The sequence below is a fragment of the Gouania willdenowi genome, chromosome 18 (assembly GCF_900634775.1).
Source record: "Gouania willdenowi chromosome 18, fGouWil2.1, whole genome shotgun sequence".
Taxonomy (NCBI): Eukaryota; Metazoa; Chordata; class Actinopteri; order Blenniiformes; family Gobiesocidae; genus Gouania; species Gouania willdenowi.
Window position 1 is genome coordinate 16,474,016 of NC_041061.1, and position 17,116 is coordinate 16,491,131.

Genomic DNA, 17,116 nt, shown 5'->3' on the forward strand with positions numbered 1-17,116 from the left:
TGAATGGAATTATGGAAATTAAACAACTTTTCTATGATATTCTAATTTTTTGGAAAGGGTCTGTATATTCTGTCTACTATAAGTATGATGACCGTTCCCACTAAAGTATAATTCCAAGTTTCCCAAGATGCATTTCGAAACCTACGACAAAAACTAGAAGCCAATATCATCGCTGATTCCCCACCTTTGAAAGTTCTGAAAGCATTTTAAAATAGTGACCAAGTAGAATATCAACATGTGCTCATTTGATCCATAAAACTCACGGAAACACATATCATGCTGACATTTCAGAGATTTTCAGAGACCCTCCATTGTGTTACTGACAACATTTACAAAAGCGTATACTACTGTAAGACAAGAAGAGATGCTTTTATTTTGAAAAGGAGATGTTAGGATTTTTAGCTCACAATGCATCGTGGGGCGATTGAGTATGACTCGTGTCCTAATCAGGGTTGGGGTCAATTATAATTGTAATCGTGTAATTTATCATCAACTACAATTATGGCATGATTTTAATTGTAATTGAAAAAATCTGCTGCTGCTGCAAACATAATGGAATTGTAATTGAGTTCAGATAATTGACTTTGCAATTGTAATTGGCATGACAATTCTATAAAAACTACAATTTAATCAAATGTAAAACTGGGGAACAAAGATACAGTTCTACGGCTTACACATACGTAGTTAATAACCAATAAAATATGTTTCATAGCAAGTTTTATTACTACCGGTCAGTTATCTTAAGGATCATTTTAGCATTAAAAATTAAATGTTAATCTAGGGGTATAATGACACTAAAAAATAATGAAAAAAGGCTCACAAAAAAACATTAATACAAATATTTTCATGGATAACCAAGAAATGAGAAACAAAGATATGATAGATAAAATGTTTGTGCATTTTACAGCTGATTTATCTTAAACGATAACAGACAGCTAACACAAGATTATTTATTAAAAGCTCAGTAATTGGGATTAATTGAATTTGACCGTTAGTAATTGAGAATGTAATCGTGGGAATTGACTTTCAGGGGAAAATAATAATTTTAATTTTAGTTGAAATGGGGGAAAAAATGACGGCCACCGTAATTATAATTGAGCTGTAATTGAACTTGGATAATTGAAGATGTAATTGTAATTGAAAAAATGTAACTGACCCCAACCCTGGTCCTAATATAGTATCTAATGTGAACGCACTATATACTCATTTTGACGTCAGACTTAGTATGTGTAGTACATCAGTATACTATTTAGAACACAGCCCCTGTCTTTATTTGATTTTTATTGTGTTTCCACTCAGTAGCTTTAAAAACTGACCCAGATCATGTGAGACAATAAGTCCTAAAGCTGGAGTTTCAGACCACCTCTGATGAGTCCCAACAGTACTTGTGTCCACAGTCCAGCGCTGACAGTTTCTCCATGTCCGTGTTGCTCAGAGTGAAGTCAAACAGCAGGGCGTTCTCCTTAATTCTGTCTGCCTTTGATGACTTGGGCAGCACTGGGACTCCCTGCTGCACCGCCCAACGCAGCAACACCTGGAGGAAAAGAAGAAGAAGAAAAAAAAAAAAAGTCAACATCAAGTGCTGTCAGTCGTTCTCCAGTCGGGTGTCGTTAGACGTTTTGAGTGACACCTGTGCTGGTGTGCGTTGGCAGCTCTTGGCCACCTCTATGACCACAGGGTTGGAGATCAGCTCTCCTTTCCCTAGTGAAGAGTACGCCTGGAAACACACGCCGTACTCCTCACACACTCGCCTCAGCTCTGACTGGCACAGCTGAGGGTGGAACTCTACCTACAGGAAGGAAATAATCACATAAAAAATAAAAACAATTAAAACACTTTAATCTTGTTACAACTTTGCAGAGTGTACCATAGCCTAAAAATCATTAGATTGATCAATGTTGATCTCTCCCACTCTTAGCCATACTTTGGCTTTAAGCCCTTTCACTTTTATCTGTAGTCAGAGTTGGGGCCAGTTACAATTATGTTTTCAACTATCCATGTTTGATTACAATTCAAATACAATTACAGTGATGAGCATTTTTTTCCAATTACAATTAAATTACAACCATTTTTTTTTCTATCTTCAGAAAGTCATTTACAATTATGCTCTCAATTACCGTACTAAAGTTCAATTAAAATGAATCACAATTACTGAGCCCATAGAAGTTAACCATCCTCTTATGTTAGCTTTAAGTTAGCATCTTTCATGACAATGGGTCCTAAATCAGCTGTAAAATACACTAAAAACAATTATCATCTAATGTCTTTCCCATCTATTGGTTACCTTATTATTAGGCTTCCTAATCAATAAAAAATATAGGTTTTAATATCTGTGGTGTGGGTGTCTGAGCCTTTTTTTTGTGTCACTATATCCCTAGGTTTATAATTTTTTGAAACGGTAAAATGTGGGAAAGCTTGATATGAAACATATTTTAATAATTGTTGACTACATATGTGTAGAACTGTAACATGGCTCCCCAGTTTTGCGTTAAATTCTAATTGACAAATTTTACAGAATTTTCAGGATAACTACAATGTCAATTATCTAAACTCAATTACAATTTAATTATGATTAAGACAGCAACAGATTTTTTTAAATTACAATTACGCCATAATTGTAATTAACTATCAATTACGCAATTACAATTATAATTGACCCAAACCCTGTCTGTAGTGGTGCCTCCAGCACAGGGGTGTCAAACTCATTCTAGTTCACGGGCCAAATATGGACCAGTTTGATCTCAAGTGGGCCGCAAATTTTAGGCGAGAAAATAAGCAATTTCAACATTATTTTTGCCGTATAAATATATGTAAAGTATTGGAAGTTACAGACAATATGCAATCTTTAAATTTCCTTGAGTTTGTGACCAATTTGTTTTTCAACTTGGGGAAAAAAACTTGTGGAATCAGTTTGATAAATTTCAGGATTTTGGAAAAAATAAAAAGATTTCTTTTTCAACAATTTATGATTAAAAATGACTGTCGTCATGTGAAAACTGTGCACCCTGGCAAATATTGTGAATATTCACTGAATGTATGTACTTGTAAGGGCTGAGATATATCTACAACTGAATTACTTGTTATTTTTACACAATGTTTCATGTTTTCTGTGGTTTTGAATTCATCCTGTGGGCCGAATTTGATGCTCTAAAGCACCAGATTTGGCCCCCGGGCCTTAAGTTTGACGCGTGCTCTTGGAAGATGGCGTTTTGTTGTTCCGGTTGTTTCAGTTAATATGTTTGGATTGATGTGTATCGTACGCATTCTTTTTTTAACTTTGCACACATTGGTACGTTATGACTGGTATGGTTGTTGAACCTTTGTTTACCATCTGACCTATTCCAAATTACATTTTTATTCAGTTAATTATTATTATTTAATTTTTTTAATTATATAATTTTGATTTTGTCTACTTATTTTTATTTTAAATATTAGTATGCTGTGTTTAATATTTTGTTCTGTGTATTTTATTTATTTACTTTTAATGTATTTAATACATTCTGTTTACTTTATTATACGTACATATATCTATGAGTATGTGGGTGTCTATATACATATATATGCATATATTTTAATTTTGTGTGACCCTTTTTTCCCTTCTTTTAATTTCATGGGAACCTATTTATATCTATTGCCCTGCTTGACTATTTGTTACACACTTTTGTTGCTATTATTCCCACTATTATTATCATTGCTGCTGTTATTGACTTTTTTTGTTTATCCTAGATCCAGTTGTTTTGTTTTTTTTTTTTAATTATTAAAAAATCGTTCCATTACCACTGCTACGGTATCACATTCCCATTCCCAGTCTCTTCAAACTGTGAACTGGTTCAAAAACAATAAGAAATCACAAAATAAAATCGCAAAAAATCCAAAAATAAATAAATATATGAACGCACACACGCACGCAAAAAAACAAAGGAAGTGTGCGCCTATGTGTCCGTTATAGAAGGTGTCGTTCTAAGTTCTTTTTGTGTTTTATAACGCAGGTAATTACTATACAAAATCTGCAAATCTTTGTTAAATGAGTGCCAAAATTTAGCAATAAAAAGAGGGGGGAAAAAAAAAAAAAAAAAGAAAATCACATTCATAAGGAGCTTTGAATCCCAAAATAATCTCCCATTCTAACATCATTTGTTGTAGTTTCACTCATTATTCTACCTGTAAAACAGCAGGTTGCACTTTACAGCTCTTCATTAGCTCTCCCATGTGTGCTGGTGTGTAGTTGGACACTCCGATTGCCTTCAGCCTCCCCTGGCTATGCAGCTCTTCTAGCGACGCCCAACTCTGGGCTCGGTTGACTGGAATCAAATATTAATTGTGCTTACTGATGTAATGTAATGTAATGACGCTTTCATGTAATTAAAGCCGCAAATATATTCAGCACACTGCAATTTTAACTAAAGTTCCAATTTCCAAAAACGACACTACTGTAGTCAGGGTTAGGGTCAATTACATTTTTCAAATACAACTACCCACATTTAATTACAACTCGTCTAAGGTTACAGTGTCAGGCATTCTTACAATTTACAATTAAAATTACAACTATTATTTTCCACCCGAAAGTCAATTATTTTCACAATCAAACAATTACTGATAGAATTTCCATGCCAATTAAAATTACAAAGTCAATTGAATAGTAATTGAGTTCAGATAATTATGATTACAACAGCAATAGATTATTTTAAGAACAGTTACAATTATAACTGGGGTTGGGGTCAATTACATTTATCAGTTTCAATTACAATCGGAGTTACCAGCGGTTTTTCCCAATTACAATTAAATTACAATTATTTTTTTATACTCAAATTTTAATTACAATTATGTTTTAAATTACTAAAGTTCAATTACAATTAATCACAATTACTGAAGCTAAAAATAACCTATTAAAAGTTACCCTTCCTCTTGTGTTAGCTTTCTGTTAGCATCTCTAATGATAACTGGTCCTAAATCAGCTGTAAAATACACTATAAACAAATATGTATCATCTAATTTATTTCCTATCTATTGGTTACCTTGTTCGGCTTCCTAATCAATGAAAATATAGGGTTTGATATTTTTTAAATGGTAAAATGTGGGAACGCTTGATATATAACACATTTTAATATGTGTAGAACTGTACATAGAACTGTAACATGGTTCCTCAGTTTTGCATTGAATTATAATTGACAATTTCCATAAAATTGTTATGGCAATTACAATCACGTCAATTATCTGAACTCAACTACAATTTTATTATGAGCAGTACCGCAACAGATATTTTAAATTACAGTTACAATTATAATGGACCCTAACCCTGACTGTAGTAAAACCTCTACCTGGGTTCTGCTGGTCAGAAACTACCAGTCCCTGGGTACCGGGCCAGTGGATGAGGTAAAGGTCGATGTAACCCAAGTCCAGCTGAGACAGACTGTGCAGGGCACCAGCCATGGCCCCCTCACCCTGGTCCTTTGGGCCTAGCTTACTGAAAACAAAAGGACAACAACAGATGAAACAGCTAACAGGCCAACCCACATTAAACTAGGGGTGGGAACCTCTGGGTACCTCACGATACGATACAAAACTCACGGTAACTATTATCTCACGATATGACGATACTGCGATTATCAATATATTGGTCAGAAATCAATCTACGATAATCTATGACATAAGAAAAAAAAAGATTAAGTGAAAAAATACAATTTTTATTTTATATCTCTGAAAGACAATACATTGAACAAGTGTCCTATGAACAGTGACTTTATTTTAGTGCAACGTTTCTGTAAATAAGTGTCAACATACCAATGTAAAGAAATAACTATCTCCAATAGTGCTTTCTGTAAACAAAAAATAGGGTCTTTCTTACCAGTGACACCATTATAGTGGAATATTCCAGTAAACAATATATTGGTTCCTTCAACAAACAGTGACAAAATGTCTGTGAAGACCTACCAGCACATTTTAGTGGAAAAGAAGAAAAGGTTTTGAAAAAAAAAAACATAAAAAAAAAAAAAAATAAATAAAAAAAAATTGATAACGCGAACATATCGATAACCGATTGTGCAAAAAAAATATATATATATCGCGATATAGCGCCGCATCGAGATATCGTTACACTCCCACATTAAACAAGTGTTTATAACTGGTGTTCTTCCTGACCTGGTGATGAAAACATCCTCTCTAGTTAAGCCATATTTTGGTAGAAGCTCCTTCAACGCTCGACCCAAGTCGTTCTCATTCCGATAGACGGCAGCGCTGTCAAAAGCTCTGTAACCAGCAGCCAGGGAGGCATCCACAGCATCAGACACCGCATCAGAACCTGTGAGCTTGTAGGTGCCCAAACCCAGGAGGGGCATCTGAACCCCTGTATTGAGGACTACAGAGGGGATGGTGGAGGAGGACATGGGGTCTGCCATGGAGGTGCTGGAGAAGTAGAGTATTGGATGAGCCTTTTAACCAACTCAGTGGTTAAATTAGACTATTGACACGGAAAAGCTAGATCCAAACACATCTGTTAACATTTTATAACAGATCAAATCTCATTGGATTTCTGGACAGCTATAGCATTGTGTGATTACTTCTAATCTCATTTCTGTAGCACATGACAATTCTTTAGTAATAAATAACACATTTACTAAATAATGATAATAAAAAATTTAGTACGCCTCCATTTCAAATGGGGCTGCGCGATATGGACCAAAACTCAATATTCTTTTCTCAAAATGGCAATATAAATACAATATAAATCACGATATTTTTAATTCTAGGTTAAAAAAAAGGACAAAAAAAGGACAAAAAAAAAAAAACAATGATGTGATTTTGCTCTGAATGTCAAATGAATTTCTGTGAATGCAACCATGTCGGAAATGAACTGAATAAATAAATAAATAAAATAAATAAATATAATGATGCAAAATGCCACACAGGCTAATTCATTAACAAACAGCTGCACAATATTTGCCACTTTTGGCTTTTTCCTCCTATAAGGGACAGCACGTGTGAGTGAGTTCTATAGTGTGGCTTGTTAAGAAATCCATCTAACTGCACTTTTCATGCTGTTCTGAGAAGTAGCGAAAGCAGCGACTCCTTAAACAAGTATTTTAATACAAAATGAACTATAAAATTTAAATATATCGATATAGGCAATATTTTATTTTTCTATATTGCCATAATAGAAAATGTTATATAGCTTGAATCTCGATATATTGCACAGCCCTAATTTCAAATATATTTAATACTAACAAATAATAGATCGTTGTCACGTGAGTCACATGACAGGTTAATTTCACACAGTCTCACGCTAAAAAGTTGGTCCACCACTGTATAGCTGGAGGCAGCTTGAAATTCAATTAGAATTATACTACTAAAAAATAAAAAAATCAACTAAATACGTAATTATGACTAATATAAAATAACCCAACAACACATCATGGGGTGCTCGGTAACATGGACACTACAAAGAGAGGAAACTCTAGAATGGGAGGACATTATGAAGTAAATAATAATACATTTAAAAAAAATTAGATAAATTTGTTTGAATTTCAATTCTAAGTTCTGTAATTCAAATTTTATACTAATTCTGCGTCCTGTTATTAAAGCCAAAATTGTGGTCGTGTTTGTTCGTTAGTTTTTAAAGTGTGCCGCACTGCTTTACCATTAACAGTGTGATAGCCATGTGGTAAACACTTCACAAATGTAAACACATGTAAACGTGTTGGACGTAAGTGTGGAGATAAAGCTGACTTAACACGTGATGTAGTATTAAATAACTTCCAAGCTAAGCAAAACAAAAACGAGCAAAATGTGTAGCACTGAAATGCCAGTAATGGCGTTTTCACACAGTAATGGTAAATATCTGCTGTCCCACCTTAAGGCTCTGCTAAGCTGGATTCCTTCACGGCAGCGCTGCTCTAATTTAGTCACGCAATAAATAAGAAAAGTAACAGTAAATGCTGAAAGTTTTGCAGCAACTATCTACTCTACTCCTGCACGCGTGGTCAGCTGACAGTCACGTGATCCGGGGAGGCGGTTTTTGTTCGTCGCCGTGGTGACTCATTTTATAAGCCCGCTGATTGGACAAAAGCCTGGCGAATCGAAGTAGAGTAAAAGGACGGAAGGCGGGAGTTCTTCATCCCTGGCAGCGAATCAGAAACCAGTTCAAGTGTTTGATTGACAATCACTTTTTTTAACAGCGTCAACAGGTTGACACAGAGGTATCAGCAGAGAGGACGTTGACTTTAGGCATTACGGTAAATAATAAACTAACTCATAAAGTCTTCACAAGAAAAATAAAACCTACATTTAAACTTGCCAAGGCTTAGTAAAACATATTAGCGCTATTTTCCTCTGTTTGAACGTATTAATGACAGCTCACTGGGTACAGGGGTCCTAATTGTCAGGGGGGGTTTCTGCATCGCCTGTTGTAATATGTTTTTTTATTTATTATTATTATTATTTTGAATGTAAAACGAATTGAAGCACGACAAAAATGCTTATATTTAAAGCCAAAGGGAGATGGGGTGAACTAAATGGGTGTCTAGATACTCTCATATAAACATGAAATGAAATTGATGCCATACAAGATGTGTCAAACTCAAGGTCCGGTGGCCAAATCCGGCCCTTTGGAGCATCAAATTCGGCCCTTTAGGAATAAAGTCGAAATGACAGAAAACATGACTCATTGTGTACGAATACCAAGTAATTCAGCTGTAAATAGATCAGCCCTTACAAATACATAAATTCAATATTTGCAGGGTGCATAGTTTCCCCATGCTTTCATCACGTGATGGCAGTCGTTTTTAATCACAAATTGTTGAAAAGTAAATCTTTATCTTTTCCAAAATCTTATAATAATAAATTAAGTAATACATTTTATTTGTAGTGCACAAGGAAATGTAAAGATTGAATATTGTCTGTGTAACTTCCTTTACTTAACATATATTTATAGGGTAGAATAATGTTGAGATTGCTCATTTTCCTGTTTAACATTTGTGGTCCACTTGAGATCAAACTGGTCCCTATTTGGCCCTTGAACTAAAATGTTTGACACCCCTGCCTTACAGTAGCCCAAAAAACACTATTATTTGCTTATGTTTGGATTAAGTTTTCCATCTAGTTTCTAATTTTCATTGTTGATTTTTCATCATTATAATGTGTTGGTCACTATCCTGTATTACCTGTGGTTGTTGTGGGCCACTAGGTGGCAAAAGCAGCATGTCATATGAATAGGGTTTTGTGTTTTCCTGTGAGGACAACACAACACCAAATAAAAAAAGCTCTGTTGGTCAGATGATATCAATAATACTTGATTTATTTATTTTTAAATACCACTTTTAGGTCAGCCATGACACTGCAGGGCTTCTCCTTCCCGTTGCCTGAAACCAGACTTTTCCATGCTGGTGGTTTCATCTATAAAGTCAAGATAAGAGGAGGTCCCAGCTACAGGCAAGACACACGCCACATTCACATCTAAGAAGAACACAATGTAAAGTCACAGGGTGATCTCTTTCAAAACAAAGGTTCACAACAACAATCACAAGCTGTATATGAGACTACATGACCAAGTCACTCCTTCATAATCCTATTGTGCATTCTTATACACTGTGTTGACAGAATCCTCACCATTATTTTCATCCCTGCACTTAATCAACAGATTATTGTTTTTTTTGGATCATCTTGACAGCATTTGACATTTGTTTAGTTGGAATTAGGAATCAGCAAAGTGCGTTTTCAAATGTCCGTCCATTGCAAGACCCTATGTTCTGGTCATGTGACTGCTGCTGCTGCTGCTTACTTTGTTTCACAGGGGGGTTGAAGTGAAGAGAGAGGATGGATTCAATCAAGAGATGGAGGTATCTGCTCTCATCTTACAGTTTCCCGTTTGGAGACATGTGTCATCATGTTATTCTTTAGAGGAAAAAAAAAAAAAAAAGTGTAATTTTTATCTCGCCATTCATCTTGGAGTCTGCTTCCCTCTTCAGGAAATTATCCGAAGTGTTATGGGAAACTTAGATAATCTCCAGCCATTTTCCTCCACCCACTACAATGTGTTTCCATGTATCCTTTCTATCAGCGTGTCATCTGTTACGCAAATGTATGCAAGTAATTGTGAGAGATCCTCACAGCAATCTCACAATAGTGCATGGTTAATTGTTAACCAGCTACAACAACACATTAGAATATAAAGCCTCTTCTTACAATCCTGTGTTTTTCAGAGCAAAGACATCTAAGACACGCAGAACTGCTGCTATTGAGGATTTCATATGTTTGGCAAAATGAAAGCTTGTACTTAATGTAGCCAAACTACCCTTGTCACAATGATGATAGGAGAGAGAATAAAGCTCTTATATTGCAGACAAATCTAACACAACACGTATGGATTTAATTATTAGTTGCTCTATGTCTGATGCCATTCATGCACACCTACAGTAGCGCCAATCATTCTTCACTGCATACCATCTGCAGTCACCTGTGTGTTCTTGACTGGATCTACCAGATAAGAAGCCGTGGAAGGTCGTGCAAACACAAAGCAATAAAAATGTCGATATTTACCCGTTCGTTCTCATTCTGTACCTGGACAAAAGCAACCAGATAGGTGAGAGATGCTGCGTCAGCTTGTTATTCTTCCAACTATGTGACACCAAGCACTATTTTCATGTCTTTGAATAAAAGAAAATACATGCATGGGAGAAAAGGTTTGAAGCTGTAAAGCAAAATGTCTCCTCCTCTTATCTTTAGTAGAGCAGGGGTTCTCAACCTTGGGGTCGCGAGACACTGGGAGGGGTTCGCCATGCCTTCAAGAAACTCATTTCTGAACTATTTGAGCAAATTCTTGCTTATATTTTTACCCTTTTCCTGCAACTCTACAAAACTTACCATATTTTAACCTATGTTCATCACTTTTTCTAACCACATTTTTTGCTCCATTCAATGCATTTTTGCTACATTACTCCCATTCCTGCCACTTCTCTATCAAATTTCAATACCTTTTCTGCACATTTTTCCCACTTTAGAGACATTTTCGGCACTTATAAAACATTCCCACCACTTTTCCCACCTAATGTCACATATTTTGACCCATTTTTTGTCACTTTTATCCTGTTTTCACCATATTTCATGCTTATTTTTGGCCAATTTAACCACATTCACAAACTGTTATGCCCATTATTTATTTGCCAGTTTAAACTAATTGTTCCTACATTTTAAATTACATTATCCCAAATCCCCCCCCCCCCCCCCCCCAATTTCTCCTACTTTTAAGCAAATATTGACACTTTGAACCATCTTTACCACCTTTTCTGTACATTTTTGGCCACAACCAATTTCTGTGGTTTTAAAATCCCATTTCACTATCTTTTCCACCATTTTTGGTCACTTTTAACCCATTTTATTTCTGATTAAAACAATGATTCACATCTTTAAGTTGACTCTTTACTATGACTCAAATAATAATAAACTTCCTGGATAACAGTGGATATTATTCAGATAAATAAATGTAGTTATTACAGATTCATAGAACAATGGACCATCATTTTGCCGACTTTATGGATGGACCCCAAAAATCTCTCCCCTTTATTCCCCCTTATAGATGACCCTGTCTCCACATGACTATTCTTCAATGTTCATGTCTGTGTTCAACCACCTTCAGATACAGTGGTGGTCCCCGGTCTCTGGCACCTTTATTTTGGGGGTCGCGGGCTAAAAAGGTTGAGAACCACTGTAGTAGAGAATGCTAACAGCCTCATACAACATTGTTTATATATATATATATATATAATCATGTTTTTATTTCTGGGGACTTTTTGTTTTAGGGAAACCAAAGGAGTTGGTGAGTACTTTATATATTCCTCACATAAAAAGTAACAATTTAAAGACAAAAACAGTCTTGCATCATCTTGATATTATATGATGATTAATATACTAGTATAAATGTGTATTACAGTGTAATTCCAAAGCCTCAGTAATGGCTGCAGTGTGTGTTTCTGCAGAAGAACAAGCTAAAGCTGCAGGTACCTTCCACCTCTCAGTCAAAGCGCCGCAAGAGCGACTCGCCACTAGAGGAGGCTGCGCTCAAGGACTTGCTCAAGGACATGGAAGCTGAGGGCAGAGTCTTTGTCACTAAGTGAGTTTTCACCCTGCTGCTGAAGCACACCTAGAGCTTTCTGATCATGAATAAATTTCATTTTTTGATTTAGTTTTGCCAGATTTTGTGACGATAGTTGTCAAACAAAAACGTTTTTTTCAAAATAGTATGGAAGTGAATTTCTAATGAAAGTTATCATGTCAACAGTCCAATGAAAACTCAGCACAAAGAGGCTCATTTGGGAGAAGATCTGCCACATCAGGTATTTCTATGACTTGGATTTTCCATCCGCTCCTTGGTTTCCTTTCTAACACAATGACACACACATCTCCAGCATTTCTGTCTCCAATGCAGCCTGAGGCTAACATTAGTACAGACAGGTAGGATAACAAGATAATACAGGGTTAATGAGAGCATTCCATCAGTCTGAGAGAGTAGCAGACAACATGTAACTGTTAGTGTGCTGTGGTTTGATTGGCAGCATAGTCCCAAAATTGCCCTCCACTCCAATTCTCTCAACATGCACCACTTTTTAATCTCGTCGTCTCTACCTTTACGCTTGTCCACTCACACTTTTTCCACCTCCCTAAATCATTTTCCCACTCAGCATTTTGTTTCAGGTGGAAAAAGTTATTTCAACTCATTATGTCACTACACCAAATAGTTTTTTTTTTTTTTGTTTTTTTTGTTTCACATGATTCTGAGCTTAGGATGAGCTTGAGGAACCTGTTAGTTCTGCACTCCAGTTTGCTTTTTAAATTGTGTCATTTCATTCTAGTTAATTCTAATATTCAGTTTCTATGATAAAATCCATCATTTTTTTCCTTTGTTTTTTCAATTGATGGCAAACTATCGACAGCACATCTTCAGACTGTCCTACACAAACCGTCAACACGGATTTTTGATTTTTTTAAAAATTGAGCACATAGTGCATCAAAATATTTGACTGTTAACGGTGTACACATAAACGTGCAAGTTCTTGCTAAATACGTTTTTAATGTTAATTTTTTTTTTTTTTTTTTTTTTTTTAAATGACAAAATATTTGAGGTATTGTAGATGATAGATGATGAAAAACTGATTTTTTATTTTTTTTATTTTTAACAGTCTTGACTTTTGTTGTCTTGCGCACAATTGGAGTCAATGCAAAAACATCAGTTTCTCACCTTTGGAGCCAATAAATAATTTATTTATGTATTTTATTTCATTTTATTTTATTTAACAGGGATAATGCAATTCAACATAGATAAAAATGAGGTTTGCAGCTGATGTGATGCACATAAAGTGTATAGCTAGTGCTAGTTTACAACTCCTGTCCCTGGTTGGGCCTTTCTACACTACAGTGAAATACATAGTCAACATAATAAAAACTTACCCAGTCATCATTGTTAAAAACGAATAACCATCATCTCCATGCTGTCTAGATGCAATTTGTGTATTTTGGGATTTCTGTCTCAATAACTGAATTTTTGACAGCTGTTTGAAAACTGCCTTTAAACGCTAACAGCTGCTGTCTTGCACACAGGTGACTGGTTTAGTTAATTAGTGAAGCTACAGGTGACATTTCCATTTACCAGTTAGCTTAGTGAAATAGAGGTTGGCTGTGTTCGAAATGACATACTCCGTACTATACTAACAAAATGAGTATATACTGTCTACTATATACTATAAGTATGATTAGGATGATGAGCGTTCCCACTGAAGTATACTTCCAAGTTTCCCACGATGCATTTCAAACCTACGACAAAAACCTGAAGCACACCAAGTAGAATATCAACATATGGTCATTTGATTCATGAAACACATTTCAAGGCGACATTTCAGAGGTTTTCGTAGACCTGCCATTGTGCTCCTGACAAAACAAACTTCAAAATAAGAGCCCTAGTTACAAAAGAGTTTAAAATAAGACAAATGGAAGACAAGACAATATGCTTTTGTTTTGAAAAGGGGATGTTTGACTTTTAGCTTGAAGTCGGTCCCAGGACAATTTTACGTTCCGCTTGCAATGCATCATGGGGCGGTTGAGTATGAGTAGTGTGCTCACTGTGCATACTTAAGAAATGTCCCACAATATCGTATACATCTGGGTATTTCTTGCTTACGCAATCTTTTCATACTATCTAATGTGTACGCACTACATACACATTTTGACGTTAGTAGGAGTCGTACGTTAATATGACATTTCAAACACAGACGTTGTTTCTTGGTTGTTAAAGATTGTGAGTTGAAGCCTCGACTTATGCAGCGTTTCCATTTTTGCCTAAAATCACCTGACCTTGACCTATGCCTCTATAATTTGTGATTATTTTGTGTGTGCGTGTGTGTGTGTGTGTGTGTGTGTGTGTGTGCGTGTAAACAGAACAAACGCTTCTTTGCAACTTGCTTATGAAACATACTGATAATGCATCAGGTTCAGGCCAACCTTGCGCTAACATACAGAACCTGCTTCCCACATTATTAACATGTTGATATAAAAGTTTTAAACTCTGTTTGAGGAGAATGAAGAAGAGGAGGAAGAGGAAGAGGAGGAGGAAGAGGAGGAGGAGAATGGAAAGACACATAAGACTCCCGTCAGGGCAGGAGTTCTGCAAAGGCTGGCCAGGTGTCCATACAAAGAACAATCTCCTATTGGTTAAATTGTGATAGTATAAAGTGTATGAGACACTGACTACCATCCTGCAGGATAACCAACAAACACAGACATCTCAACAACATTGTTGCTATTTCCCCCTCACTCCAAATCAGATTACCTCTTAAACACTCTAAGACTAAGCATATAAGAGGTAAACATGCTTAATGTAATCCACGTGTCAAACTCAAGGCCAAATCCGGCCCTTTAGAGCAGTGTTTCTCAAATGGGGGTATGTGTTCCCCTAGGGGTACGCAATGGCATTACAGGAGGTACTTGAAAGAGAGAGTGAAAAAATCAACTAATAAATACTCAGCCTTGGTTCCACCTTTGGATATGACCAGAACTTATAAAAACTATAGAAACTTATAAAAACTATAGAAATAAATATATCCAAAATCTGTGTTTTTCAACCTCAGGGTTGGGACCCCTTGTGGGGTCGCTTGGAGTTTAAATGGGGTCGCCTGAAATTTCTGAAAAATGTAAATATATTTTTGAAATTTTTTTTTCTTATGAAAACAACACAGTCTTAAACAACTGCATTTCTATACTTTCACTTTGTGAATCAAGTTGAACTAACATACAGTTAAAAAAAATAAAAAAAATTTAAAAAAAATAAAAAAAAAAGCTCAAGGATGATCAAAAAGTCATTCTAGAAAAAAAACTCAGCATTTCTTGATCTCAAAATGGGGCCACGATCCAAAAAAGTTTGGAAATTACTGCACTAAATACTGTTTCATTTCACACTTATTTACAAAGTTAGATTCTTTAAAGGTGCAGTCCGCAACTATCAGATCCCTCTCTCCCTCCCTCCCTCTTTCTTGCCCTGCCTCCAAACTTTCCAAAGTCCCTCCCTCAGAGGAGCTAACAAGCTAACGTTAGCCAGACAACAACAACTGCAGCGCTTCTCTCTCTCTATGTGCACACACCTCAGCAGCAGCAGCAACAACACAGTGTCACTTACAGCAGCCCACATAGAGGCTGCTGCGCGCACATGAACAACACATGCACTACAGAGTTCTAGTGTAACAATTACAAATCAAACATTAATGTAAATGAAGCAGCAGTAATTACATTTCAAGCAGAAAAGTCACCAATTCCATCTTCTACTCATCCAGGCCATACACTGTAAAAAAGACTGCACTCTAGCCCGGGAAAGGGGCGGGGACTGTGAGCAACAGCTGTCAGACAGTCCATCAAACACAATCCTGGCTCTGATTGATTCTTTTTCCTCGGTCGCGGTAAATTCTGGCAATCTGCCAAAGGCAGCAGGAGCAGCAGGGGGGACTCAATGAGTCTGTTTTTTACACAAACTACTAGTTTGATGTAAAGCTGTCCTTACATATACACAGCTTTAGCAAATATGACAAAAGTTACTTTTATAAGAGTTGCAGACTGCACCTTTAAGACGTGTTATCACTCATTATGATCTATAATGGTTTTTTATAGTATTCTGAGCAAAATGTTGCAGTCGGACAAAGGGGGAACTTGGATACAGAAATAAGAGAAAGGGGGTACTTGAGCCAAAGAAGTTTGCGAACCACTGCTTTAGAGCATCAAATTCAGTCTGCAGCATTAAGTCCAAATTACAGAAAACATGAATCATTGTGCAAGAATACCAAGTCATTCTGTTGTAAATGTCTCAGTCCTTCCAAATACATAAATTCAATGACTATCCACAATATTTGGGAGGGAGCACAGTTTTCCCACACTTTTATCACGTGTTGGCAGTGATTTTTAATCGCAAATTGTTGAAAAATAAATCTTTATATTTTCAATAATCCTGCAATTTTCTAATAATGATTCTACAAATTGTTCCCAAATTGAATAGAAATTGGTCACATACTCACGGAAAACTAAAGATTGGATATTGCCTGTAACTTCCATTACCTTACATATGTTTATAGGGCAGAATAATGGTGAATTTTCTTGTTGCTTGTAACACATGCATACATTGTAGTAAATGACACCTTCTCTTGCTGACTACTGCAGTTAATAATTATGGCTTGACTTTGTCTTTACAGCAACATCTTCCCTTTCTCCTTGTTCTTCAGAGACTAAAGAAATACAACACAGCCTCGCTGGATTAAACAACATTCAGCCTAAGAATGGGATTTTGAATCGATTAGTCATGTGACCATTTGATCCATTACAAGTCATGAGGCAGCTTCTCCTGTTTTCCTGTTCAAATACTCAGCTGTTCATAATGTTGGTGCCGTTAAGTGATGGAAAAACCACATGAAGCTTTACCATTCATGGTAAAAACCTGTTTTATTGTCAATCACTAAAGCATTTGTTGAGTTACAAAAACAATCTGTTGTCTTTTCCCAAACATTTTCTTGTGCATTTCTTGCTCTGATTCTCATTTGAAGGCAGGCAAAGATCTTCAAAGTTTTCTTTTTATCCATGCACATGTAAATATACATAA

General features: G+C 36.0%; 2 protein-coding genes across 4 annotated transcripts; one reads left to right on the forward strand and one right to left on the reverse strand.

The window, feature by feature from the left end:
- Positions 1 to 1,109: 1,109 nt before the first annotated feature.
- Positions 1,110 to 8,043, reverse strand: LOC114480442 (glyoxal reductase). Its single transcript, XM_028474572.1, has 6 exons — positions 7,847 to 8,043; positions 6,139 to 6,402; positions 5,319 to 5,464; positions 4,162 to 4,301; positions 1,631 to 1,789; positions 1,110 to 1,534 (listed from the first exon to the last, which is right to left on the reverse strand). Exons 2-6 carry the CDS (start codon positions 6,393 to 6,395, stop codon positions 1,355 to 1,357), a joined length of 882 nt encoding a protein of 293 aa, XP_028330373.1. The 5' UTR covers positions 6,396 to 6,402; positions 7,847 to 8,043; the 3' UTR covers positions 1,110 to 1,354.
- A 36-nt stretch (positions 8,044 to 8,079) lies between these two features.
- On the forward strand, positions 8,080 to 16,900 carry majin (membrane anchored junction protein). Of its 3 annotated transcripts, none has more exons than XM_028474573.1 (10): positions 8,080 to 8,228; positions 9,316 to 9,423; positions 9,785 to 9,830; positions 9,960 to 10,035; positions 10,475 to 10,573; positions 11,790 to 11,806; positions 11,967 to 12,100; positions 12,269 to 12,323; positions 14,558 to 14,661; positions 16,713 to 16,875. In XM_028474573.1, the coding sequence occupies exons 2-10, from the start codon at positions 9,323 to 9,325 to the stop codon at positions 16,747 to 16,749; spliced, it is 669 nt and encodes a 222-aa protein (XP_028330374.1). In that variant the 5' UTR covers positions 8,080 to 8,228; positions 9,316 to 9,322; the 3' UTR covers positions 16,750 to 16,875. The 3 variants fall into 3 exon arrangements, with proteins under 3 accessions (XP_028330374.1, XP_028330376.1, XP_028330377.1); XM_028474575.1 differs by having other exon boundaries at positions 16,743 to 16,828; XM_028474576.1 differs by lacking the exon at positions 14,558 to 14,661 and having other exon boundaries at positions 16,713 to 16,900.
- The last annotated feature ends 216 nt before the right edge of the window (positions 16,901 to 17,116 follow it).

Bases quoted from the DNA above. Each gene is read 5' to 3' on its own strand.
- LOC114480442 (XM_028474572.1), bottom strand. From the start codon at position 6,395: ATGGCAGACCCCATGTCCTCCTCCACCATCCCCTCTGTAGTCCTCAAT. The intron at 5,465-6,138 runs GTCAGGAAGAAC...TTTTGTTTTCAG, and splicing joins GAGGATGTTTTCATCACCAG to TAAGCTAGGCCCAAAGGACC. The intron at 1,535-1,630 runs GTGTCACTCAAA...CTTTTCCTCCAG, and splicing joins GCCAACGCACACCAGCACAG to GTGTTGCTGCGTTGGGCGGT.
- majin (XM_028474573.1), top strand. From the start codon at position 9,323: ATGACACTGCAGGGCTTCTCCTTCCCGTTGCCTGAAACCAGACTTTTC. The intron at 10,036-10,474 runs GTATCCTTTCTA...TGGATCTACCAG, and splicing joins CCACTACAATGTGTTTCCAT to ATAAGAAGCCGTGGAAGGTC. The intron at 12,324-14,557 runs GTATTTCTATGA...CTGTTTGAGGAG, and splicing joins GAGAAGATCTGCCACATCAG to AATGAAGAAGAGGAGGAAGA.